At 44.4% G+C, this 27,647-nt stretch overlaps 1 protein-coding gene across 9 annotated transcripts in view; it reads right to left on the minus strand.

Moving 5' to 3' along the window:
* Positions 1-10,672: 10,672 nt before the first annotated feature.
* Positions 10,673-27,647, minus strand: part of LOC106590041 (rho GTPase-activating protein 12) — a 131,234-nt gene continuing 114,259 nt past the window's right edge. For 6 of the 9 annotated variants that reach the window (XM_045711028.1, XM_014180538.2, XM_014180537.2 and 3 more), the window contains one exon: positions 24,356-26,767. In XM_045711028.1, coding sequence (XP_045566984.1) covers positions 26,593-26,767 — 175 coding nt within the window. In that variant the 3' untranslated portion in view covers positions 24,356-26,592. Of the gene's footprint in view, positions 10,864-17,758; positions 18,998-20,256; positions 20,448-24,355; positions 26,768-27,647 lie in introns of those variants that run through there. The other 3 variants (XR_006762739.1, XM_045711030.1, XM_045711029.1) reach the window with 3 other exon arrangements.

Genomic DNA, 27,647 nt, shown 5'->3' on the forward strand with positions numbered 1-27,647 from the left:
CTGACCATAGTTTTCACTTGTCTGACCGCTTGCATGATGACGAGTTTCTCACACGACTGGCCTATCTGGGTGATGTTTTTTCTAGCCTGAAGGATCTGAATCTAGGATTACAGGGACTCTCCGCAACTATATTCAATGTGCATGACAAAATTAAGGCTATGATTAAGAAGTTGGAGCTCTTCTCTGTCTGCATTAACAAGGACAACACACAGGTCTTTCCATCATTGTATGATTTTTTTGTGTGCAAATGAACTCAAGCTTAGGGACAATGTCAAATGTGATATAGAGAAGCACCTGAGTGAGTTGGGTGCACAATTACGCAGGTATGTTCCCGAAACGGATTACACAAACAACTGGATTCGTTATCCCCTTCATGCCCTGCCTCCAGTCCACTTACCGATATCTGAACAAGAGAGCCTCATCGAAATTGCAACAACCGGTTCTGTGAAAATTTTATTTAATCAGAAGCCCCTGCCAGATTTCTGGATTGGGCTGCGCTCAGAGCATCCTTCCTTGGCAAATCGCGCTGTTAAGACACTGATGCCCTTTGCAACCACGTACCTATGTGAGAGTGGATTATCGGCCCTCACTAGCATGAAAACTAAATACAAGCACAGACTGTGTGTGGAAAATGATTTAAGACTGAGACTCTCTCCAACACAACCCAACATTGCAGACTTATGTGCATCCTTTCAAGCACACCCTTCTCATTAACCTGTGGTGAGTTATTCACAATTTGATGAACAAATAAGGTTTTATATGTAAGATGGTTAAATAAAGAGCAAAATTATTGATTATTTGTCATGATCGTCGTAGTAATTGGACCAAGGCGCAGCGGGTTGAGTGCTCATTTTCACTTTTATTTTGAACACTTACATAAACAAACCAATAAACGAACTAACTAACAGTCTTGCAGGCTAAACACAGCAGTGCAAAGAACATCCTCCCACAATTCCCATAACAAAAATACTCCTAAATATAGGACCTTCAATCCGAGGCAACGATAAACAGCTGCCTCCAATTGAAGGCCCCAATCCCAATACCTAAACATAGATCTAAACAGCCTAGCACAGACATAGAACTATACAACATAGAACTTAACAAAAAAAAAACGGACTAATAAATAAAACACCCCTCTACATAAACACACACCCCGAACCACATAAAACAAATACCCCCTGCCACGTCCTGACCAAACTATAATAACAAATAACCCCTTTACTGGTCAGGACGTGACATTATTATTATATTATTATTTGTGATCTGGTCCTATAAGAGCTCTTTGTCACTTCCCACGAGCCAGGTTGTGACAAGAATTCACACTCATTCTTATGTTTAATAAATGTGTGTGTGTGGCAGGCTTACAATGATGGCAAAAGAAAATAAAAACATTTCAGAGTCTGTTGACCGTGGTGCTAGAGGGAGTACCAGCTGGAGGTTGAATGTTTGAAGGGGTACGGGACTATAAAAAGTTTGGGAACCGCTGCTTTAGTGCAACGGTGTCTAGATGGAATTTGTATTTGTGGTCTTCGCAACTGGACCTTTTTTGGAACACCATTAAATTGTCCTTACTGACGTTCGCTGATAGGGCCCAGGTCAGAGAGTCTGTGCAGAAGATCTAGTTGCTGCTGTAGGCCCTCCTTGGTTGGGGACAGATGCACCAGATCTCTTTCTTTCTCATCAAGCCGAGTCATTAAGTCATGTGGGGCCTGTCCCGGTCACAGCTTCTATATGACCAGCCATAACTCCTGACCCTCAGGGGGCCCGTAGCGGGGTTAAGGGATTGGTTTGTTTCCGTCACCCCTCCAGGCCTTATTCTACCATATGTCACAACTGTGTACGTGCATTCATTTGTGCGTGCATGCACTTGTATGTGTGTGTGCATGCGTGTGTACATACCTGCGCATGTGTATTCTCTTGTGTCTGTTGAGTGTAACCTATCCCTGCTCTCCTACTCCCTCAAAGTGTTCTGGTGGTCTTCTCTCTGTAAGGAGAGCATAATGAGCCCTCATCCATCTGTGCGACACGGCAGATGGCACCAGATTGACAAATCAATTACAGCAGGCTGAGGCTCCACCTCAGAGATAGCCAGGTGGACCTTACTAACACAAACCTCCCCACTTATACTCTCCACCCTGGGCTACTGGGAGGGGACCGTGCCCCCGACCCACTTCCTGACTCCAATAAACTACTTTTGACCTGGGCCCATAGTGCACCCCTTTTGACCAGAGCCTTATGGGCCCTGCACTATAAAGGGAATAGAGTCCCATTTGGGACTGTCCCAGGCTTTCAGCAGCTTTACATGGGTAAGGAGCAAGGGGTAGTGGGTGAGCAGAAACAGGGTGTGCTATGAGGCTATATAGGCTGGCACCACATGAATCGCCTGGCATCAATATGGATGACTGACATGTAAATGCATGGAGAGCTAGAAGAACTGAACCAAACCGCAGTGAGGGGGTGTGTTGTGTATCCACCTGGCTACAACAGAAAGGATTTAGCGTACTCTGGAGAGCATCGCTGCCAGCTCTCTCTGACTATGTCCCAAATGGCACCAATATTTAGTGCACTATTTTTGGGTTATCGGTCCAATGTAGTGCACTATATGGGGAATAGGATGCCATTTGGGACGCAGATTCTGTCTCAGTGGAGGAAGACGGACGTTTGAGGAACTTAATCCGGGGAGAATAAACAACACCACAGCCTGAGGAAGGTACTGAGAAACAAGCATCTGGATCAACTGACTAGAGATGATGGTTAAAATGTGTTCTTCATTTCCCCCTAGTGCTGAGATTAAGACATCGCAGGGAGGAGGACTGATGATAAAAGGTGGTTTCTCTAGTAGGTTTTTAGGAAGAAGTTGTGGCCACATCAAGTTCTTCATCATTCACAGATAAACCTACTCCCAGGCAATATTGAGTGAGAATGAAGTAGTATTGCGCTTTTCTTTCCATGCCCTTAGCAACATCCCTGAGTAAAAACACCGTCTCAGACCAGAAAAGTCATGGCCTTTCTTTCCTCATTACTAGCCAATGTTAAGGTTTGTTGTGCATTCAAGTTAGGAACATTCCATTTGGGATGAGAATGAGGAAGGGGGGGATGCTGAATATTTGATCCAGTGTGGATATAAACACCTTGTGGGTGATTTCATTGTGACAGTGTTGTCAGATTTTAGAAGCATAGACCTACATTTAGTGAGTCTCTCTCTCTCTCTCTCTGGGAATGAGAGGTACCCAGAAAAATGTGTGGGTGCTTTAGCTCCTATATCCCTGAATTACTCAGTCCCTACCTTCCTAATCCTACTCCCTCTATTACTCATCTCTCCATCCACCTTACAGCCAGCCAGTGACAGCAGAACTGATATCCCCAGGGAGAGATAAGACCACTGACAGCACAACAAAGAAGAATTCTACCTCTTATACTGGGCCCTTCTGGTGCTGTGCTGGGTTTCCACAAATTCATATGTCATGTATAGGTTTAACTGGAGCCAAGGAGGATCAACATAATATATGATCGACCCACTTTGTCTGTGTAGTTCCCTGGCAGTGATGTAAAAGCAATTTATACCCATAAAAATGTGAGCTAATTAAGTAAGATGTTGGCACGGAGGCAAAAGGCAATGAGCTTATGAGAGAGCTGGCATGGCAAGCAGCGCAGCACTCTGCGGTCTCAGAGGAGAAGAACCTACCTGTGGCTGAGAGAGAAAGGAGGGAGAGAGAAACAGAGAGAGAAACAGAGGCAGATTAGAGAGAGAAACAGAGAGAGGAAGAGAGAAGATGGCAGGATGCAAGCTGAGGGAATTGAGAGAGAGTGCTTCTGCATTTGCTGGAATCAATATTGGCTTGAGTCTGAATCAAGGAGGGGCACAGAGGTCAGGATAGATTGAAGTACAGTGCCAGGTGTAGCGGTTGTTGAAGTATTGAATTATTTTTAAATAGTTGATCTACTGATGTTTGTTTGGGCTTTCTTTGAGGTTCCTGGCTAGCTAACACACACACAATTATTATACAGGTTTCTCTTAAACAGCATGTTCAAAATGCTCCTCAAGACGGCCTAATTAGTATCTAATTCACCATAGCCACTGACTCCATCAGGGGAATTCATGTGCTGTTAGCTAACAGGTGTTGCAAGTGTGCGTGCTTGCATGTGTGTATGTGTGTCTGTGTGTGTATGTCTAAGCTAACATATTGTATATTGTAGCCAACGTTAATGAGGTTGTAAAACAGCTATCTCCTCTGTCTCCCAAATTAATCAGAACACCATGTTCTCCCTCAGTAATTGTCAGATAACATCTGTGCTAGCATGGTACCTACATCTAAGATGGGTTTTGCTCTGTTCTCTAATGTTCCTCAGGTATACCTAATTGCAGGTGATATGGTTTTTGTCAAAAGAAAATGTGACATTTTGTTGAATTCTATATCCTTATGATGGGGTTGTTTGCCTACCATCCCTCTTAAAAAGGAGGAGGAAAAGAGGAAGAAAATATATGGAGGGCATTGGTTATATAACATTTATAAGCAGATTCCAATAGCAGATCCATAGCATGGGGCCGAATGCCTTAATGTCTTACCTTGCTTGTTCATATTTAGGTGATAAATCACGTTAAAGGAAGTAGTAATAGTATTGGGGTGAGTGGGATGTGAGTGGTTGTATATGTTATGTATGCGTGGTTGTAGTTTGTACAGGTTGGGGATTGTTGAGTAAGTGTGTGAGGAGGGCCAAATGGCAACCTATTCCCTATATAGTGCACTACTTTTGAACAGATCCCTCTGGGATATCAAATGTTATTTGTCACATGCTCCGAATACAACAGGTGCAGACTTTACTGTGAAATTATTGCTTACAAGCCCTTTCCCAACAATGCAGGAGTTAAAAAGGAAGAAAACTTTGCTATAAATAAAAAAGGAAATAGTAAGACAAAACAACAATCACGAGACTATATATATATATATACACACACACACACACATATACACACACACATACATATATATATATATATATAGTTAATTGAGGTATGTACATGTAGGTAGGGGTAAAAGTGACTAGGCAATCAGGATAAATAATAAACAGACTAGCAGCAGTGTGTTGGTGTGTTTGGACCATGACAGTGATGTGGACACCGAGGAACTTGAAGCTCTCGATCCGCTCCACTACAACCCCGTTGATGAGAATGGGGGCATGCTCGGCCCTCCTTTTCCTGTAGTCCACGATCAGCTCCTTTGTCTTGCTGACATTGAGGGAGAGGCTGTTGTCCCGCCACCACACTGCCAGGTCTCTGACCTCCTCCCTATAGGCTGTCTCATCATCGTCTGTGATCAGGCCTACCACCGTTATGTTGTTGGCAAACTTAATGATGGTGTTCGAGTTGTGCATGGCCCCACAGTCGTGGATGAACAGGGAGTACAGGAGGGGACTAAGCACGCACCTGAAGGGCCCCCATGTTGAGGGTCAGCATGGCGGATGTGTTGTCAATGAAAAGCATTCTCAAGTAGGTGTTCCTTTTGTCCAGGTGGGAAAGGGCAGTGTGGAGTGCAATAGAGATTGCATCGTCTGTGGATCTGTTGGGGTGGTATGCGAATTGGAGTGGGTCCAGGGTGTCTGGGATGATGGTGTTGATGTGAGCCTTTCAAAGCATTTCATAGCTACAGGTGTGAATGCTATGGGGCGATTGTCATTTAGGGAGGTTACCTTTGCGTTCCTTGGCACAGGGACTGCTTGAAACATGTAGGTATTACAGACTGGGTCAAGGGTTGAAAATATCAGTGAAAATGTTATGCTCTGAGTATGCATCCTGGAAATCCATCTGGCTTTGTGGTCTTGTAAATGTTAACCTGCTTAAAGGTCTTACTCACATCGGCTATGGAGAACGTGAACACACAGTCGTCCGGAACAGCTGGTGCTCTCACGCAAGGTTTGGTGTTGCTAGTCTCAAAGCAAGCATAGAAGGGATTTAGCTCATCTGATAGGCTCGCGTCACTGGGCACTTTACAGCTGGATTTCGACTTTTTTAATCCGTAATAGTTTGCAAGCCCTGCCACATCCGACGAGCATCAGAGCCAGAGTAGTAAGATTCGATCTTAGTCCTGTATTGCCTGTTTGTTGGTTCGTCGGAGGGCGTAGCGGGATTTCTTACAAGCATCCAGATTAGTGTACCACTCCTTGAAAGCAGCAGCTCTAGCGTTTAGCTCAGTTGTTTCCTGTAATCAATGGCTTCTAGTTGGGATATGTGCGTACGGTCACTGTGGGGATGATGTTGTCAATGCACGTATTATTGAAGCCGGTGACTGATGTGGTAAACTCCTCAATGCCATCGGATGAATCCAGGAACATATTCCAGTCTGTGCTAGTGAAACTAATGTAGCTTTGCTTCCGCTTCATCGAACCACCTCCGTATTGAGCACTGGTACTTCCTGTTTGAGAAAACAGTGTTATAGTCAGATTTGCCAAATGGAGGGAGTGCTTTGTATGCGTCTGTGTTTGGAGTAAAGGTGATCCTCTTTTGCCTCCAGTTGCACAGGTGACATGCTGGTAGAAATGAGGTAAAACAGATTTCAGTTTTCCTGCATTAAAATCACCGGCGTCTAGGAGCGTTTCCTCTACGTGAGCATTTCTTTGTTTACTTATGGCACTATACAGCTTTTTAAGTGCGGTCTTAGCGCCAGCATCGGTTTGTGGTGGTAAATAGACCGCTACAAAAAATATAGCTGAAAACTCTCTTGGAAAATAGTATAGCTTATCATGAGGTATTCTCACTCAGGCAAGCATAACAATCGAGACGTCCTTAACTTCTTGGGGCTATGTGGGACGCTAGCGTGCCACCCGTGGTGCACCCTATCAACAGCAGGTGCATTTCAAGAGCGGCAAATTTGAAACCAAATAAATGTCAAAATTCAAATTTTTCAAACATACAACTATCTTACACCCTTTGAAAGATAAACATCTCCTTAATCTAACCACGTCGTCCGATTTCAAAAAGGTTTTACGGCGAAAGCATAAAGTTAGATTATGTTAGGAGAGTACATTGACAATAGCTGTGTGTAATGTTTTGTCAATTCAAAGACAGGGTCACCAAAACCATAAAACCAGCTAAAATGATGCACTAACCTTTTACAATCTCCATCAGATGACACTCCTAGGACATTATGTTAGACAATGCATGCATTTTTAGTTCTATCAAGTTCATATTTATATCCAAAAACAGCGTTTTACTATGGCATTGATGTTGAGGAAATCGTTTCCCTCCAATAACCGGCAGTCAAGTCAGCACCACAAATTAAATAATTAAAATTAGAAAACATTGGTAAAATATTATATTGTCATTTAAAGAATTATAGATTTACATCTCTTGAACGCAATCAACTTGCCAGATTTAAAAATAACCTTACTGGGAAATCACACTTTGCAATAATCTGAGCACTGCGCCCAGAAAATTATGCTTTGCTATATAGACAAACGGCCATGTTGGAGAGATCTAAAATCGAAAATACTATGTAAATAATCCATTACCTTTGATTCTCTTCATCAGATGTCACTTCCAGGCATCCCAGGTCCATAACGAATGTAGTTTTGTTCAAAAAAGCTCATCATTTATATCCAAAAAGCTCCGTGTTGTTAGCACATGATCTAAGCCAGCCGGACTTCTCGTCATGAACGAGGGGAAAAAATATATTTCCGTTCGTTCAAACATGTCAAACGTTGTATAGCATAAATCATTAGTGCCTTTTTTAACCAGAACATGAATAATATTCAAGGTGGACGAATGCATTCTCTTTTATAACGTATTGGAACGAGAGTACCCAACATGAACTCGCGCGCCAGAGTCTAATCGGCCATCACCGTTCCATGGCTCTTGTTCGGTCAGATCTCACAGTAAAAGACTCAAAACACTTTGTAAAGGCTGGTGACATCTAGTGGAAGCCATAGGAAGTGCCAAAACATTAATCAACCCCTGTGTGTTTCAATGGCATAGGCTTAAAGGTAATTCAACACATCAGGTATCCACTTCATGTCAGAAAATGTCTCAGGGTTTCGCCTGCCAAATGAGTTCTGTTATACTCACAGACACCATTCAAACAGTTTTAGAAACTTTATAATAATATAATAATAATAATATATATATTATAATATATAATAAGTATATGCATATTCTAGTTACTGGGTAGGATTAGTAACCAGATTAAATCGGGTACGTTTTTTTATCCAGCCGTGAAAATACTGCCCCCTAGCCCCAACAGGTTAATATTAGAGATCGCTCACCAGCTGTTAACCTCTCTAGGGGGGTTGGGACGCTACCGTCCCACCTGGCCAACATCCAGTGAAATTGCAGAGCGCCAAATTCAAAATCAGAAATACTCATTATAAGAATTCATGAAACAAACAAGTGTTATACATCGGTTTAAAGATTAACTTCTTGTTAATCCAACCACGGTGTCAGATTTCAAAAAGACTTTACGGCGAAAGCAAACCATGCGATTATCTGAGAACAGCGCCCAGCAGACAAATCATTACAAACAGTAACCAGCCAAGTAGACGAGTAAAAAAAGTCAGAAATAGCGATAAAATGAATCACTTACCTTTGATGATCTTCATATGGTTACACTCACAAAACTCCCAGTTACCCAATAAATGTTTGTTTTGTTCGATCAAGTCCCTCTTTATATCCAAAAACCTCAGTTTTGTTGGTGCGTTTTGTTCAGTAATACATTGGAAGAAAGCGCGGTCACAACAGACAGATGAAAAATCTAAAAAGTACCATAAAAGTTCGTAGAAACATGTCAAACGATGTTTATAATCAATCCTCTTGTTGTTTTTGGCATAAATAATTGATAATATTTAAACCAGACAAAAGCTTCGTCAATAGAAAAGGAGAAACAAGAAAGGCATGCTCCCGGTCACACGCTGGACTCATGTCTGGAAATTTCCACTGTCCACTCATTGAAAGTGCTGTTCCTCCCTAATTTTTCAGAGTAAAAGCCTGAAACAATGCCTAAAGACTGGCCACATGTTGTGGAAGGCATAGAGATCGTGAACTGCATCATAAGTCTTTGTATGGTGGATAGGCTTTCAATGGAAAAGAGACATTTCAAAATAATAGCACTTCCTGGATGGATTTTCCTCAGGTTTTCGCCTGCCATATCAGTTCTGTTATACTCACAGACATTATTTTAAGAGTTTTGGAAACTTTAGAGTGTTTTCTATCCACATCTACCAATTATATGCACATCCTAGCTTCTGGACCTGACTAGCAGGCAGTTTACTTTGGGCATGCTTTTCATCCAAAATTCCGAATGCTGCCCCCTACCCTAGTGAGGTTAGCAAAACATTACTAGATTGATATATTCTATGTCCTTGTTCAGGACATGAAATAGGACATGGAATAGAGTGTGTGTATGTGTGTTTGTGAGCGCTGGCAAGGGGCGGTGACGTGCGTACCATGGAGGAATGTGGAACAGCGTGAGGTTGTCATCTGGACCTCCTGTGCTGTCTGGGTCTGTCTACAGTGTGTGTGCATCAGCTCTGTTTGACTGTCTGCTACTCTGAGAAGCCAGAATATCTCTGTTTGTCATGGCCCTGGGGTTAGTGTGACAGTGTTTATGTTTGTGTGTTTCTAGTCCACCTCCTGTGATCAGAACCCCCTTCTCTTTGATGTCCGTTTTAGTTGGACTCCCTCCTCCTCTTGCCTACATACCTGTTAATTTATGATCTGAGGTCTCAGGTCCGCTTATAAACTTGGCCCCTGCTCTGTTTTGATAAAAGGCGGACCACCTCTGATTTCGAAAACGTGTCAGAATGAGGTACCGGTAGATCCTATTGAATCATGTGCCCGTTTGAATCCAAACCACAGCACAGAGGCTGTTAAAAGCTGGGGGAGAATAAAGGGCCCTGACCCCGTGAATTTCCAAATTAGATTTTTTTTTGCTCATTTCTATAACTAGCAGACCACAGTGAGTTAGGTTACAGTCCCGGTATGTGTCCGAAATGGCACCCTATTCCCTACATAGTGCAGTACTTTTGACCAGAGCCCTATTGGGCCTGGTCAAAAATAGTGCACTATATAAGGAACAGGGTGCCATTTGGGATGCAGACCCAAAGAGGCCCGTGAAGTGCACCATATGCTGCTGGTGTTTTTCTATCAGGTCCTGTGTGATGCCAGAACAGCCCCTGGTCTCTCACTCACAGGGTCTGTTGGGGATGAGGTGTGGGGCTGGGAGCAGGTAATGAGAACAAGTCCATTATGAACCATGAATCTTTGACGTCACTTCAGTGTGCTTTAGTGTGGTCTTTATGCCGGTAGGCTGTTTGTGTCAGGACAGGAGCAGGGGGTTGGAAGAGGCTTTTCTGGGTTGCTGGAGTCTGTCAGTAACCCCTATAACAGTGTAGTGTAGTGTGGGCTTCTACCTACTGCATTTTCACTCACATTTCCACAGTTATTAAGATGTTGGATTTTTCAGACGGTGATTAATAGGCATTAATTAACATAATGTATTTTTGAGCTCAGAAGCAGATTGGTTTCCTCCCTCCTGCTCACTGACTTTTTTCAATAAGGAATAATTGTGTTTGATTTATACTTACTTTAAAAATTATGAATTTCAGGAATGACAGATGGCATGCTTTATGCATGTCAACCGTCCAAATTCCATTGACAAGAGCATAAAAATCACCATTTGCAAACTGAAGCAGGGGACATTTTATTTGACAAGTTAACTGCTTTAACAGACCAATATATAACAGCAAACAGAGGGCTGGTAGGACTTACTACGGCTGTATTTCCCTCCAGCTGAGCAAGTTATGTAGACAGTTACGAGGAGCGATATGCCACTGGCCCCCATGCATCCATCTCTGTAACATTAGTCCTGCATGGTGCTTGGAGAGAGAGAGGGAGTCAGAGAGAGAGTCAGAAAAGAAAGAGAGAGGGGGGAGCAAAAGAGAGAGCGAAAAAGCGCGAGAGAGGGGGAGAAAAAGAGTGATAGGTGAATCATAGCATTGACCTTCTGGCGGACTCTAATAACATTTCTGACAGTTCCTACATGGCAGACAGAGTCTTCTTACCTGTTCACCAGCTCACTCTGACTGCATAGGTACAGAACAGGAGTGATGAACACTAATCAAATTGTATTTGTCACATGCGCCGAATTCAACAGGTGTTGACCTCACAGTGAAATGCTTACTTACAAGCCATCAAACAATAGAGTTAAGAAAAATACCTAAAAAAATAAGAAATAAAAGTAACAATTAATTAAAGAGCAGCAGTAAAATAACAATAGCATGGTTATATACAGGGGGTACTGGTACAGAGTCAATGTGCGGGGGCACCGGTTATTCAAGGTAATTGAGGTAATATATACGTGGGTAAAGTTATTAAAGTGACTTATGTATAGATAACAGAGTAGCAGCAGCATAAAGGGGGGGGGGGACAATGCAAGCAGTCTGGCTAGTCATTTGATTAGATGTTCAGTAGTGTTATGGCTTGGGGGTAGAAGCTGTTTAGAAGCCTCTTGGACCTAGACTTGGCGCTCCAGTACCGCTTGCCGTGCAGTAGCAGAGAGAACAGTCTATGACCAGGGTGGCTGAAGTCTGACAATTTTTAGGGCCTTCCTCTGACACCGCCTGGTATAGAGGTCCTGGATGGCAGGAAGCTTGGCCCCAGTGATGTACTGGGCCGTACGCACTACCCTCTGTAGTGCCTTATGTTCGGAGGCCGAACAGTTGCCATACCAGGCAGTGATGCAACCAGTCAGGATGCTCTCGATGGTGCAGCTGTAGAACCTTTAAGGATCTGAGGACCCATGCCAAATATTTTCAGTCTCCTGAGAAGAAATAGGTTTTGCCGTCCCCTCTTCACGATTGTCTTGGTGTGCTTGGACCATGTGTTTGTTTGTTGGTGATGTGAACACCAAGAAATTGAAGTGCTCAACCTGCTCCACTACAGCCCCGTCGATGAGAAAGGGGGCGTGCTCGGTATTCCTTTTCCTGTAGTCCACAATCATCTCCTTAGTCTTGATCACATTGAAGGAATGTCTCGGCCAGGTCTCTGACCTCCTCCCTATATGCTGTCTCGTCGTTATTGGTGTTCAAGCCTACCAGTGTTGTGTCATCAGCAAACTTAATGATGGTTTTGGAGTCGTGCCTGGCCGTGCAGTAATGAGTGAACAGGGAGTACAGGAGGGGACTGAGCACACACCCCTGAGGGGCCCCAGTGTTGAGGATCAGTGTGGCGGATGTGTTGTTACCTACACTTACCACCTGGGGGCAGCCTGTCAGGAAGTCCAGGATCCAGTTGCAGAGGGAGGCGTTTCTTCCCAGGGTCTTTAGCTTGGTAATGAGCTTTGAGGGCACTATAGTGTTGAACACTGCACTGTAGTCAATGAATAACATTCTCACATAGGGCTTTCTTTTGTCCAGGTGTGAAAAGGCAGTGTGGAGTGCAATAGAGATTGCATCATCTGTGGATCTATTGGGGCGATATGCAAATTGGATGAAGCCAGTGACTGATGTGGTGTACTCCTCAATGCCATTGGAAGAATCCCGGAACATATTCCAGTCTGTGCAAGCAAAACAGTCCTGTAGCTTAGCATCTGCTTCATCTGACCACTTTTTTATTGACCGAGTCGCTGGTGCTTCCTGCTTTAATTTTTGCTTGTAAGCAGGATCAGGAGGATAGAATTCTGGACAGATTTGCCAAATTAAGGGCGATGGAAAGCTTTGTATGCGTATCTGTGTGTGGAGTAAACGTGGTCTAGAGTTGTTTTCCCTCTAGTTGCACATTTAACATGCTGATAGAAGTTAGGTAAAATGTATTTAACTTTCCCTGCATTAAAGTCTCCTGCCACTAGGAGTACCGCCTCTGGATTAGAGTTTTCCTGTTTGCTTATGGTGCTATACAGTTCATTGAGTGCGGTCTTAGTGTCAGCATCCGTCTGTGGTGGTATATAGACAGCTACAAAAAATACAAATGAAAACTCTTGGTAGATATTGTGCTCTACAGCTTATCATGAGATACTCTACCTCAGGCGGGCAAAACCTCGAGACTTCCTTAGATATCGTGCACCAGCTGTACATAGACCACCACCCCTTGTTTTACCAGAGGCTGCTGTTCTATCCTGCCGATACAGTGTATAATCCACCAGCTGTATGTTATTCATGTGGTCGTTCAGCCACGACTCGGTGAAACACAAGATCTTACAGTTTTTAATGTCCCTTTGGTAGGATATGTGTGATCGTAGTTCGTACAATTTATTATCCAGCGATTGTACTGTACGTTGGCCTGTAGTACGGATGGCAAGAGCAGATTAGCCACTCGTCGGCAAAACAAGTTACAAAAAATGCGGTTGGTTAAGAGCCCATGAAACGGCATCCATCCTCTCCAGCGCCATATTACACTATTCTGGCTGACATAGAGGCACCATGTTCAGGGTAGAGAAATAAGATGGAAAGGGGTATACCTTGTCAGTTGTACAACTGAATGCCTTCAACTGAAATGTGTCTTCCGCATTTAACCCAACCTCTTAATCAGAGAGGTGCGGGGGGCTGCCTTAATCGACATCCATGGCGCTCGGGGAACAGTGGGTTAACTGCCTTGCTGAGGGGTAGAACGACAGATGTTTACCTTGTCAGCTCGTGGATTCGATCCAGTAACCTTTCAGTTACTGGCCCAATGCTCTAACCACTAGGTGTGAGTCATTGTGTGTGAAGTATTGTGCATCAGAATTGCCTTTGAAATGAATCCTGGGCCAAGATCCATTAAATACTTAAGGTACTTGGAACTCACAAACATTTGTCTGTCTACAGTAGTCACAGTGATTTAGTTCATACAGTAATTCAATGCCATTCCAATCTGACTATGCAGTCTGCAATGAGCTTATAGTCTATGAGCTAATAGAAGGTGGAATTTAAACCTATTTCCGTGATATTTGCAAGAGCCAGTGCACTCCACTTCAGGCTCTCCGCATGATCAAAGATTGAGTGAGCACTTACTAGTCTAATGTCTTTTGCAGGAAAACCCATTCACTTGAAGAAATAACTCATTTGCCGGAGTACCTCATTCAAAGCTATCCTTTTTGTAAATGTGCTGTCACAGAGTGCAGCAGCAGGAGAGAGAAGTAGGAAGCGGGGTATCGTAGGAAGTGTTTGCAAGCATGGCGATGCTAAGTAAGCATGTAAGTATTCCAAATGTCATCCAGCTTGTCACCGTTATTAACGAGGTTCAAGCGGCAGTAGTGGATCATTTTCCATGGAAATTCAATGCATTTTAAATAGCAGGCAGAAGAACCATTCCAGGCACAGATTTACATAAGGTAATTGCAGAATGCTGAAAGTACCATAGTGGGGCTAGTGGCGTTAGATTTTGTTCGCTCTCTCCCTTCAGTAATACAATCAAGTCCATTAAGTAGGCAATAAATACAAGGCAGACTGTATCAGCACCCCCTGACAGATAATAGAAGCTCTCCAGATATCAATTTATTTACCACCAGCAGGCAGGCAGTGCAGTTCCTCGTAGGCCTAAGACAGTGTCTGGTAGGCCTATGCTATGACAAATCATTGGTAGGTCTTTATTATAGCAGCATCATCATCATCCAGACCTGGCCTACTCTAGTAGGAACACGCCCAATACAGTCCCAACCCAGTTACCATCCTCTCTACGAGCCCTCTGCCTCCCATTCATCTCACACTTCAAGCGACGTTTCACATGATGTTCTCAAAAGATCAGCAACTGGCAGTCACACTTACACATTGACATAAAGACAGACTGTGGAGCTGGGAAAGACAAATAAAATGGAGAAGATTGAGAGAGAGAGAGATGGTTGAGGAAAAAAGAGGGAGAAGCAGATTAAAGAAAATATACTATTTCCATTTTAGGGCAGACTGCTATCCTATATTCACCTCTGTGAACTGTTAAATTTCCTGCCAGACAATCATTGACATGCCAGAACGCACATCGTTTAATCATAATACCTTTAAGTTATTGTCCTACACTCATAATCTATGTTATGTTTTCCATACTCCAGTGGAATGAACAGAGCAAGTTGGCCTGAGGTAATATTTAGCCTGCATGGGACAGGGAAGGGAAAGGGGATACCTAGTCAGTTGCACAACGGAATGCATTCAACCGAAATGTGTCTTCTGCATCCAACCCAACCCCTCTGAATCAGAGAGGTGCGGGGGGCAGTTTAACGGGGGCCAGGGCTTTAACCACCTTGCCGGCTCAAACCAGCACATTTCGGTTACTGGCCCAACACTCTTAACCGCTCATGTCTGCATGCCAAATGGCACCCTATTACCTATGTAGTGAACTACATAGGGAATGGGGTGCCATTTGGGACACGGTAATGTTTCTAACAGAAGAACTATAAAAGCATATGTATGACCATGGTAGGAATTGAACACTTTGGAGATTATGGGGTAATGAACAGACCAAAGTTGAGGACACACCAGTTCACTTGACACAAGACTGAATCCAAGCATTACACTGTTGATTTTATGTGCATTTTACATTTGCTGTACTTTTCACAGCATTTGTCAATAACAAAATATGAAAATACTCTGGATACATTCAGTAACATATGACATATTCATTGAAATGTTGGTGTAGGTGCAAGATGAGAAAGAGTTTGAGTGAGAGGTCTACTAGTGTCTCCAAGTGGCCACACACCTCTCCAAACTGTGCACAGTTCCTTACACTTTCATGACTTTTCTTTAGCTCTACTAGCTTTGCCATTGAGGACCTGATGCAAACACACTTACAGTTTTTTATTTGGAACACAGCCCTGCTGTCACGTCTACTCCCGCTTCTCCCCTCCGGCGTTCGACTTTGCCGGTTTACTAACCACCGGTCCTGGGAACTATCATTACGCACACCTGGCTTTCATCATTACGTGCACCTGTGCTTCATCATTAAGCACACCTGGACTCCATTACCTCACTCATTACCTCCCCTTTATCTGGTACTTCCTTGTAACCTTCCCCAGGCAGTATTGTTTCTGTTGGTCATGTCTAGACACTACTCCTATGTTGTATCGTTCCATGTTATTTGTTATATTAAACTTACCACCTGCTTCTCGACTCCCAGCGTCTACGTTACAGAATACTGCCTCACAAAATGGAAGCAGCGGGAAATCTCCCAGACGGTCGATGAGCAGGGATACCTATTTCGTCAACACCACGACCAGCTGGTGCAACTGGGGACGGCTATGGAAGAAGTTTTTTGCAGTGTTCAACGTCTCGAACATACCTGAGAGGTGTTGCCTTCAACTAGCGGAGGATACTCTACTACTAGTCGAGCCAGCCCATTCAGCAACCCGCCTAGGTCAGCGATGCGGTTTGTCCCTCCCAGATAAATATGACAGCACCCCGTCTAAATGCCGTGGCTTCCTGCTACAGTGATCCCTCTACTTTGCACACCAGATGGGAGCCCCCACCACTGAGAGGTCCAAGGCTGCCAGTTATTTTTCTGCTGACTGGGTGGGTGTTGGAATGGGCCACGGCCATCTGAGAGAGGAGCTGGATTTTTATGAGGGGTTCATGGCTCGGTTCAGAGGTATCTTCGATCATCCACCGGAGGGCAGAGGGGGGAACACCTACTCCAACTACGGCAGGAGGACCAGACAGCTGCTGAGTACTCGCCACCTTCGTACACTATTCAGAAGAGAACTGCGCATGGCGGTTCAGATGGAACTGGCCTGTCGAGATGACAATCTTCCTTTAGACACACATCGCGATGGCCATCCTTCTGGATAACCTTATTTTGGAGCGTTGGCTTTCACATCGCTTCTCTCCCTCCCTCTGAACACTTTGGATCAGAGCCTGAACTTATGGAGGTAAGGGTCTCGGGCCTCCCCGCGGCGGAGCGACGCAGACAGCTGGAGCTTTGTCTCTATTGTGATCAATGAGGGCACCAGCTCCAGCGGTGTCCGTTATGTCCCAACTCGGGATCCATGAGAGCAGAGACGGTCATGTGATCTTCCACCTCCTGGGGCAGGTGTGAGTATCCTCTTCATCACTTTCTGACAAACCCTTTTTGGTGTCGATCGCACTAGTTGACATCCCTCATGTACTGTTTCTACAGCATTAGTGGATTCCGGTGCCGCGGGGAACTTTATTGACCAGACCCTTGCTGCCTCCCTCAACATCACCTCATACCCGCTCTCCTCCTTTCCCGGTTCAAGCCCTCGATAATCGTCCATTAGGTTCCGGGACCATCACACAAATCACCAAACCCCTCACCGTGGAGTCCATCCATCAGGAGAACATCCCTAAATCACCAGCTCACAAGGTCGGCCTCCCTTGACTTCAACCCCACCATCTCATGGTCGATGATGAAAATCAGACTGGGCACCTGAATGCTGGAGGACCTGTCCCCTGTGGTGCCACCCTGTGGTTGTCCAACTCCCGGAGGTATACCCAGACCTGCAGGAGGTATTTTCCAAAACCTGCTCCATCATCGCCCCTGGGACTATGCCATCGACTTGCCTGCAGGCTCTGCGCCCCCACGAAGACGCATCTGTCACTCACCCCCTAGATTTGGTCTTATGTAGCCACATTTGAAACTTTTGTTTTTTTACATGGGATAAAAGTTGACTCAAAGCTACAAAATGGAATATCATACACGCATGAGGAACAGTGGGAAAGTATTTATACTTTGAAAGTTGATACACTTGTAAACTCACTTTTGAGAAAAGGGCCTTTAAATGTTTTGGTACCTACTAGAGAGCTCTCCTTTGTCTACACCCATTCAGCATTGTTCACATGCTCTAAACCCAGCCCCACCCATCTCTTGAAGGATTCACATGTGAGATTATGCGCTAAACAGTGAGTCATGTAGTAAAGATTAAGACTGAAAGTGGTAGTAGCCTACAATAAGGAAAAATTTCAGGTAAACAAAGTATCCAGTTTACAATACTTGATGACGCTTACCTAGACACACTTGTCTAAATTGATGGGTCATGTGAAAAACGCTTTAACCCCCAGCCACATCCAGTGGTGGAAAAAGTATAAATTGTTTTCTTATTAAACCAGAGCACAATTATTTGACAGCCAGGGGCACAATGTACTTAATCAAATTGTTCAATCTGGTTTGCTTGTTTTTTGACAGAGAGCCAAGGGCATTTGCGTTTAGTGAGTCTGCCGTATCAGAGGCAGTAGGGATGACATCTTGAGTGTGTGAATTGGACAATTTTCCTGTCAAAATGTAATGAGTACTTTTGGGTGTCAAGGAAAATGTATGGAGTAAAGTAAAAGTTGCAAAAAAGATCAAGTAATGTACAGATTCCACAAAACTACTTTACACCACTGCCCAAATGACTTCACACCAGTACATTAGGATACTTTATATACTGTTACACATGCACACATAGTAAGCCATACAACCCAAGTTGAAACCTAATTTCTTTTGCACACGTACAATACAAACAGATGCATGCGCCATATGTTTGTGGTGGACACGTGGTATATCAATATTTTGCTAAGTGTATGGTCTCTACAGAAGGTGTAAACGGTACAGCCAAATGGTTACTTGCATAGTAGCAATATCAGAAATAGATGGTCAATATAAAGTATGTACAAGAACGATCTCAGTGATAGACGAGGCAGTTATATGCATACAATGAGGTAAAGTGGCTGAGCAGCGGGATAAACAAAAAAATTGAAGCAGCAACGTGTGGCGTGTGTGTTAGGAGAAAGTCATGTGAAAGAGGCACTGCAGATAGCGCTGACGACTGGTCCGTCTGAACCACGCATGAACAAGGGAATCTATATTTGGAGAGCCTGTTTCTGTCCTGCCCTTGACTTTGGTGTAGGGCATATGATGTCCATAGCCTCTTCGTCGCAAAACTCCCTGATCTTGTCAAAAATATTGTTTGTCTAGCTGTGTCCAGTCCAGGTGGTGCTTTTACAGGCAGACCACCTATGGGAGGAAGGATGTCAGCGCTGCGCAGCAGCTGAAACCTGGCCCCGACAGTCCAAACGCTCGTTGGAAACAACACCAGGCTCCAGAGCATCGAAGCTGTAAAACAGGGAATAACAACAAAAAATATCAGAAGACAACCCTGCACAACATCAATTCACCTGCACAACATCAATTCACCTAGAGTCAGGCGTGTTCTACTGATTAATGCTGAAAGACAAATTCCAAATAAATATTTCAGCATTATTATACAATAGACGCGAAATAGCATTCTGAGATATCCCTACACAGTTCATACAGGTAATGTTAGCTACTGTAGCTAGCCAGCCATCTAACGTCAGCTGGCTAGCTAACAGCAAGCTTTAATTAGCTAAAGTTAACCAATAGGTTCAATGTTAGCTAGCTATCATTAGGCTATAACTAGCAATGTGAAATGACATTGAGAAAACGTCTCTAACGTTACACACACCTGATACACAAGTTATTGTTAACTAGCAAGCCAGCCAGTTAACCTCAGCTAACGTTAGCTAACTAACAGCAAGCTTTAACTTGGGATCTTTTGTTTAGACTGTAAGGTATAATTATCTTTTTACATCAGCACATGTATCAATATGTTCTATTGTTTTGTTAAGCTACATGCTTGTGTAAATAGTATGTCCAAAGAGACCGTGTATGTGACTAACTGCTGGGCTGTGGCTAAATAGGGGGTAAAACTGTTGAGGCATGCAGAAGGCTGTTTCACAAACTAGAGTCACATAAGAAACCACTTGATACTGAAATACGATAACGGGCTCAGAGTGTACAGGAAGTGCGTCACGAGGCTGGGACCAGCCTGCACGCCAACGATAGGATGAGTAAGTTTAAACCATGCTCATCCTCCCTCTGACAGGCCAGCAGTGAGCGGGATCTATCTCTGTCAGAGTATTTAAGAAAGAACAAAGGATGTGACACTCAGTTCTCTGTATGCCCTGTGTGTTGTTACAGGGAGCCCGTATATACGAACATCATATTTACCATTTATATTATCAATGCAATTATATGAGCAGAATTAAACGATTGATCTGAAACTAAAGTAAACGGTCTGATTTTATCCTAATACCAGATTCGATTGACGCAACCTAACAAGACATAGCAAATAATTTTACTATAATCCCAATCCATAGAGTAACAACACTAGCAATACAAACTGATAGTCATAGTAAGCTAAAGTTTCCCAAATAACGTTAGGTTTAATGTTAGTTAGCAAGCCAGCCATCGAACTCCAGCTGGCTAGTTAACAGCAAGCTTTAGCTTTTAATGAAAACAACTTTGACAAAATTAGTAACGTATAATGTCTGAACCTGTAGCTAGATTCTTACCTGTATACATGGATGAAAGCGTCATGGCAGACTGAAACCCCTGTTGTTTCCATTTAGTTTGCACAGTGTGTTTGGCCCGTTGTGTTCCACTGATTTCAAAACGTATTATTTTCAGAGTGAGCGAAGGTCAGCATTGGTCGTCCAGAAAGTAGTCCATCACAACTTTTCCCAATGACCTTTGTCGATAGCGCCTGATAAATTCAGGGAAGCAATGTTATTGAGAGCAGTATAGGAACATATTTGCAGTTCTCCAAGGCCAACGTTATATCTTTGATTAATTCTTTTTTTTTTTTACGGCAGTAGAAAGAGTTTAGGCTTGATGAGCAGCTCATTTTATAGACAAGATGCAACACCGCAGACCAATCCAAACTCATCTCTCGGTTTGTCCAGCCCACTTATTATCTTAGCCAATCACGGCTAGCGGGAAGGTTGCTGTCTTTCTCTGTGACTAAACCAACTAGGCTCGTAATTTAACAATTTTATTTGTATTTACAGATGACATACAAGTTTGATATTAAGGCACATGAAAGTTCACATTATATTAAGGCTCCCCTGTGAAGTAGTGACGCGCAACATACTGGAATCGGGTCACATCTACCCTCTGATGGTGGCTGAAACCCAGGCCATGGCGGAGTACATCCATGAGGCGCTCCAACAAGGTTGCATCTTCGTGGCCAAGAAGGGTTGAGGGTTACGCCCATGTATTGATTACAGAGGACACAATGAAATCACCAAGTACCATTAACCCTCTCCAGTTGGTGCAGGCAGCCATCGAACAGCTCCCCGGGGCCAGTTTTATTTTTACCAAGTTGGACCTGCGGAGTGCATACAATCTCATCCGCATCTGGGAGGGGGACGAATGGAAGACAGCTTAGCCAATGCTCCGTCAGTGTTCCAGGCATTCGTCAATGAGGTGTTCCGGGACATGCTACTCGGCTACTTTGGAGGATCACATCGCTCACATCCGAGTAGGCCTGGAACGCCTCCTGGCTAACCAACTGTTTGTCAAGGCTGAGAAGTGCCAGTTTCATCAGGAGGCTCCTTGGCTACCAAATCAGTCCCCAAGGAGTGCAGATGGATGCCAAGAAGGTAGATGCAGTCAGATCATGGCCAGTCCCAACCACCATAAAGGGGTTACAACAGTTTTTGGGGTTTGCCAACTTCTACCGCCGTTTCATCAGGAACTTCAGCTCCATCGCCTCACCTCTCTCCTCAAGGGTGGTCCCCATTTGTTGGTGTGGAGTCCAGCAGCTGACAAGGCCTTCAGCCTACTGAAGGGACATTTAATCTCAGGCAATTGCTCAAACACCCAGATCCCACAATATATGGTGGTGGACCCTTCAGAGGTGGGCGTGGGGGCAGTTCTGTCTCAACGACAAGGTTATCCACAGAAATTGTATCTGTGTGCGTATTACTCTAAGAAACTGTCCCCTGCAGAGGAATTACGACGTCGGTGATCGAGAGCTCCTGGCGGTGAAGTTGGTATTAGAGGAGTGGAGATGTTGGCTGGAGGGTGCCAAGGACCCATTCGTCATCCTCACCGACCATTGGAACCTGGAGTACATACAGACAGTGAGGAGGCTGAATGCGCCAAGCAAGGTGGGCCCTTTTCTTTACAAGATTTGACTTCACGCTGACCTATCACCCAGGTTCAAAGAACACCAAAGCGTCCCGGTGCTACGATTCGGGAGAGGGTCCTGTCCAGAATGCACCCATAATCCCTTCCTCTCGAGTCGTAGCCCCTGTGGTCTGGGACGTAGATGTGGACATCGCCAGGCTCTGGGGAGGGAGCCTGCACCCACTACCTCTCCTCTTGAGCGCAGCTACCTTTTCCATGGGGATCGGCTGCCGACCTGGGTGCACACAGCTATCGTTGCTGGACATCCAGGTATTTCTCACACTACCCAATCTATCTCCGAGAAATATTGGTGGCCTACCTTGGCGCAGGACGTTAGTCGCTATGTAAATTCCTGTTCTGTATGTGCTCAAACCAAGTCCCCCCCGGCACGCTCCAGCAGGGAAACTCCTTCCCGTGGCTCATCGTCCATGGTCTCATCTATGCATTGACTTTGTCACTGATCTCCCCTCTGAAGATTTCACCACCATTTTGGTGGTTGTGGATAGATTTTCAAAATCCTGTAGTTTCATTCCTTTCTCTGGTCTATTCCAGCAGGTCTTCCGGCATGATGGCCTTCCGGACGATATCGTCTCCCCATGGGCCCCAATTCACATCACGGGTATGGAGAGCCTTTATAGAGAAGCTCGGGCTCACGGTCAGCCTCACTTCCGGGTATAGGCTTCAGTCCAACGGGTAGGTGGAGAGGATGAACCAGGAGCTGGGGAGGTTCCTGAGGAGTCACTGCCAGGACCGGCAGGGAAAGTGAGCACGATTCCTTCCATAGGCGGAGTACGCCCAGAATTCGTTACATCACTCCTCCGCCGGGCTGACTCCCTTCCAGTGTGTTCTGGGTTTTCATCCAGCACTGGCACCGTGGACCCCGGGCCAGACCGACGCTCCTGCGGTTGATGAGTGGTTCAGGCGCACAGAAGTGTGGAGCAAGGCTCATGTAAGACTCCAGTGTGCCGTCCACCGTCAAAAGGAGCAGGCAGACCGCCACTGCAGTGAGACTCCCATGATCCATCCTGGGGATCGCGTCTGGCTCTCTACCAGGAACCTCCCACTCCACCTGGCCTGCAAGAAGCTGAGCCCCCGGTTTGTGGGGCCGTTCGAGCATCTCTGGAGGTTCAATGAGGTGACGTATAGGTTACAGCTTCCCAGTGACTACCGTAGCCCACATTCTTTTCATGTCTCCCTTCTCAGGCCGGTGGTTCCTGGTCCTCTGGCTGATGCTGTCCCCCCACGACACCCTTCCACCCCCCTGGACATCAAGGGAGCTCCCTCCTATGCAGTCAGATCCCTACTGGACTCCCGACATCGTGGGGGTCGGCTCCAGTACCTGGTGGACTGGGAGGGGTACGGCCCAGAGGAGCGATGTTGGGTTCCGGTGGAGAACATTCTGTATCCCAACATCATCCGTGATTTCCATCTTCGCTGCCTCTACTCCCACCCCTCCCCTCCGATGTTCGACTTCGCAGGTTTACTAACCACCGGTCTGCTTCATCATTGGCACTCCCTTAGGTTCCTTTCCCAGGCAGTAATGTTTCTGTTGTTCATGTCTAGACGCTACTCCTACGTTGTATCGTTCCATGTTATCGTAAACTTACCACCTGCTTCTCAACTCCCAGCATCTACGTTACACCTGTGTCCCCACCATCACACAATTAGTTGTTTACACAATAAAAAAAATTTTTAGGCCTCCCGAGTGGTGCAGTGGTCTAAGGCACTGCATGGCAGTGCTAGCTGTGCCACTAGAGATTCTGGGTTCGAGTCCAGGCTCTATTTTAAATCACAATCTGGGTCATGTGGGAATCATTTGAAAGCTTATTCTATTGCCAACATGCCTAGCTAAGTTATAAAATACAATCTTACTTCAGACAGATTGTAATTTTGGTGTGCATAGAATGGAGTCATGAGTGCATTCAAGTGCGTGTTCTGGAGCAAATTTTCTTCACAATATGACAAACAGGCTCATTTTGTTCAGGACAACCCTGTCCCAGGGTATAACACGTCATCCTTGTAACTGTGGATCAAATAGTGATCATAAACGTTGATACTGTATATGAGAGGAGTTTCAAATATGGAAATGTGAAATGCACATTTGGACTCCCGGGTGTGTGGTTTGCTTGTATGACATCAAAGCGGTATTTATTATAATCCTCAATGTCTCATCTTTCAGAACAGACTCGATTTACAGCATTTCCCTCACTCAGACAACTACAAATGTGCAAAAGTTGCCCAATTAGCGGGAGGAATAGGCACATCATCTTGTAGCGCTCGGTGCGCAAGTTCAGCTGTTAGTCAAAACCCATACAGTGCTGTGAAGTGGGGAACCTGAGCTCTGATGTCATTTATAGCATTTTAATGTACAGCCACTTTATTCCAATTTAGGCGCTTAACAATGACAATATCTGCTATTTTCAACCCGTATACGGGATGACAGGGGCTGTGTGGAAAGGGATACCCTTTGTGTCAGTTCCATTTAGTTTTAGTTTTTTATTAGACATGTCACAAACAGCAGTTAGTCTGAAAAGTACATTCAAAATGTGCAGTTGACCATGCGTCAAAATCAAGATAACATTTCCTCTTTTGTAACAATGTATTTTGTCGACAATTTACAAAATCAGTGATATTTCACTCGTTGAACCAACCACTCACCATCAAAACATACATACTTCAATAAGGAAATATTTTTTTTTAATGTAGGCTGCTGTACATGATATGCACAGAGGCTTTTTTTGCATTATACCTTCCATCACCATAAACTTGAATGTAATACTATTTTCCAGTACCATTTTCTCTCCAGTCCCAGTCCCGTTGAGATTAGCTTAGGTAAGGAGAGTGATTATGAAGTTGGAACAAAGGCTTGGGCCTGCATCCCAAATGGCACCCTAAATAGGGAATAAGGTGTTATTTGGGACGTAACTAGTATTCATCTGAAATAGTCATGTTAAGACTGACTGCTATTCCCTGGCATCTCCATCTCTTTTCCCAGTAACTCCAGAACACGAGGGAAGAAAGGATGAGAGCAGGAAAGGGAGGAAGGTGGGGAAAAGAGGACATCTCCTTTCACTGAAAAGCCAACACTTTTACACTTATAATGAAGGCCTTTCACTAGCAGAGGCCTACCATACCAAGCACGTTAGACTAGACAATAACACACATCTGTTCTTTATCTGTACACATTCGGGAAGATCTTATGTGCATCCCAAATGGCAGGCACCCTATTCCCTATGTAGTGCACAAATTTTGACCAGGGTCTATACATAGGGAATAGAAAGCCACTTAGGATGCAGACAGTCTTCAGATATAGCAAGTTAATTTACTGTATTATCCCCCAAACACAGGTTTGTTTTGATGCTTCCCAAAACCAGTCAAGTGACATACTGACTGACCACTGTTGATGATTGCACTAGGGTCAAAGGGTAGATCTGGAAGAAGCGGTGGGGCTACAGTTCTAGCGAGGGAGGTAGGATAGGGAGGGTGACCTGTTCACGTCCAAAATTGCACCCTATTCCCTGTATATTGCCTTACTTTTGACTGGTTAAATACTCTGGTCAAAAGTAGTGCATTATAAAGGGAAAAGAGCGCTGAAATGCAGTTCCCAGATCCGATCGTGGTGAATGTTTTCATTATAAAGTAGGGGAAATATAGCTAATACACATGCCTATGTCCCATCCAGTTGATCCAGCGGTCCCCTCCGAGAGACCCCATACATCATTTTGGGGTCCCGTCAGAGAGCCCCCATATTTAATACTGATTCTGTATCCATACCACTGAGGCTTTACATTGTACTTCACAAAATCCAGAGGTCAAGTCAACAGTCAATGTTCCACAACACTGAGAATATCCAGTTCATAGGTTCGGCTTATTATTATTCCAACACAAAGCAATGAGAGTAGTCTTTATACAGACGACCAAGCATGGTCTATATTCTACCACATGGTAGTAGGATATGGGCTTCCATTGACTTGACAGAGGGAGATCAGACCACCCAGCCAGTCACTTATTCAGTGGGTAGTTAGTTGTTGTTTGAATGATCTGGATTGAGTTGTGCTTCCTGTGTTGTGATGTCATCAGAGAAAGCCGGAAGTCACTCCAGCGGTTTCTTTAACGCCACATCAATGTATCCCACAATCCTCTTCTTCTGTTTCACTCCAGTCCAAAACAATGAAAGTCTTATTCACCAAGCTCTTGTTGTATGTAGTATGTACTTAATACTGGCCATAGGAATCCCGTATAGAACACAGTTATACCCTGTATACTCAAATCCATTGGATCACGTCACACACGGAGGGAGATTCATCCACGCCATTCACACTGCACTCCGCCCGTCGTCAATGCCATGACGACACGGTCCTAGATCCAGCCAGCTCACCAACCAACCAACAAACCAACCAACCAACCCTCTCCCCTGAAGCAACTGCACCGCCCTGCTACTCACAGCAGGAATGGCAACCAAAGTGAATGAAATCTGTATTTATTTACATCATATTCATCTCTCTCAAAATGTCATTCACTAGTTTCCTTTATTAATCTTATTACCAAATGAACAATAATTACATTTTTGTTTTTCTTTCTTTAAATTGCTGGGTCCACAGCAGCAATGTTTCAGTCACAAAAATAAGCGGTATTGGGTGAGTCTGACCAGTCACCAGACCATCCTCTTCCTCTTCCACAGGAGTTTACCTCAGGTGTCGTACTTAGGTGTTTATTTTCTACCTGCCGAATATGTTCTCATACTCCAGTAAGATGAGCTCAACAATCTGGTTCTGATAGACCATGTGAACAGCGATGTTTCCCGTCTCAGTCTCAGGTCTGAGCAGGGTGGGGCCGAAAACGATCGCTACACTCTGGGTCGTCATACGGTTGGCCTCTCCATGGTCAATCACCCTGAAGAGAGAGAGGAAGGCGAGAGGAGGAAAGAGTGGGATACAGGGACGGACTGCGAGCAGAAATCTGCCAGGCATTTCCAACACAAAGGCACATTTTTTCCTTGAGGCCCCCATTATTAGCCAAATAATGATCATTATGTGCAAAACCCCCAATTTAGACAGGCCCACTGGGCTAAAGATGGACCAGAACCATCTGGCATTTTCCCGAACTGCCCTATGGTCTGTCCGTTTTGGTGAAATAGGCATTTCATTTAGAAAACACATTACAGATGTTGGCTGGTCAACAAAGGGATCAGGTATACGCTGGAGACAAAACGTATATAACATTTATTAAGTAAGCTACTGCTAGTATTCGAAAAACATAAGATGCAAAATACAATATTAAACAACGTCAGGTAATATCGCTGCTTTTCAATGGAAATCAAAATCCTTGCATACAGAAACGCTGCTCCACACAATAACATTATTCATTGGAAAACCCAATTAAATCCCCTTGTCTCATATACATAGGTAGCATCCCAAATGGCACCCTATTCCCCATATAGTGCACTACTTTTGACCAGAGCCCTGGTGAAAAGTAGAGCACTATGTAGGGAATAGGGTGTCATTTGGGATACACTTCCATATAGACAAAATGTCACACAATACATTTCCTAGAAGAAACACCAGATCTAAAGGTATTGCATTATGGCAAACACAGGGCCATATAAATGCAAATAGTGCTTAGGCAAATGTCATTCTGAACATGCTGTATGATATAGCCCCGAGCTCCAATGGGCTGAGAATCTACCCCGAACCCTACTTATATGTCCCCTGGTCCTGTGTACCTCAGACACATCAATCTGAGAGTAAGTCAACAAACTAAGGTAGTAGTGAGG

Source organism: Salmo salar, chromosome ssa29, assembly GCF_905237065.1.
Source record: "Salmo salar chromosome ssa29, Ssal_v3.1, whole genome shotgun sequence".
NCBI lineage: Eukaryota > Metazoa > Chordata > Actinopteri > Salmoniformes > Salmonidae > Salmo > Salmo salar.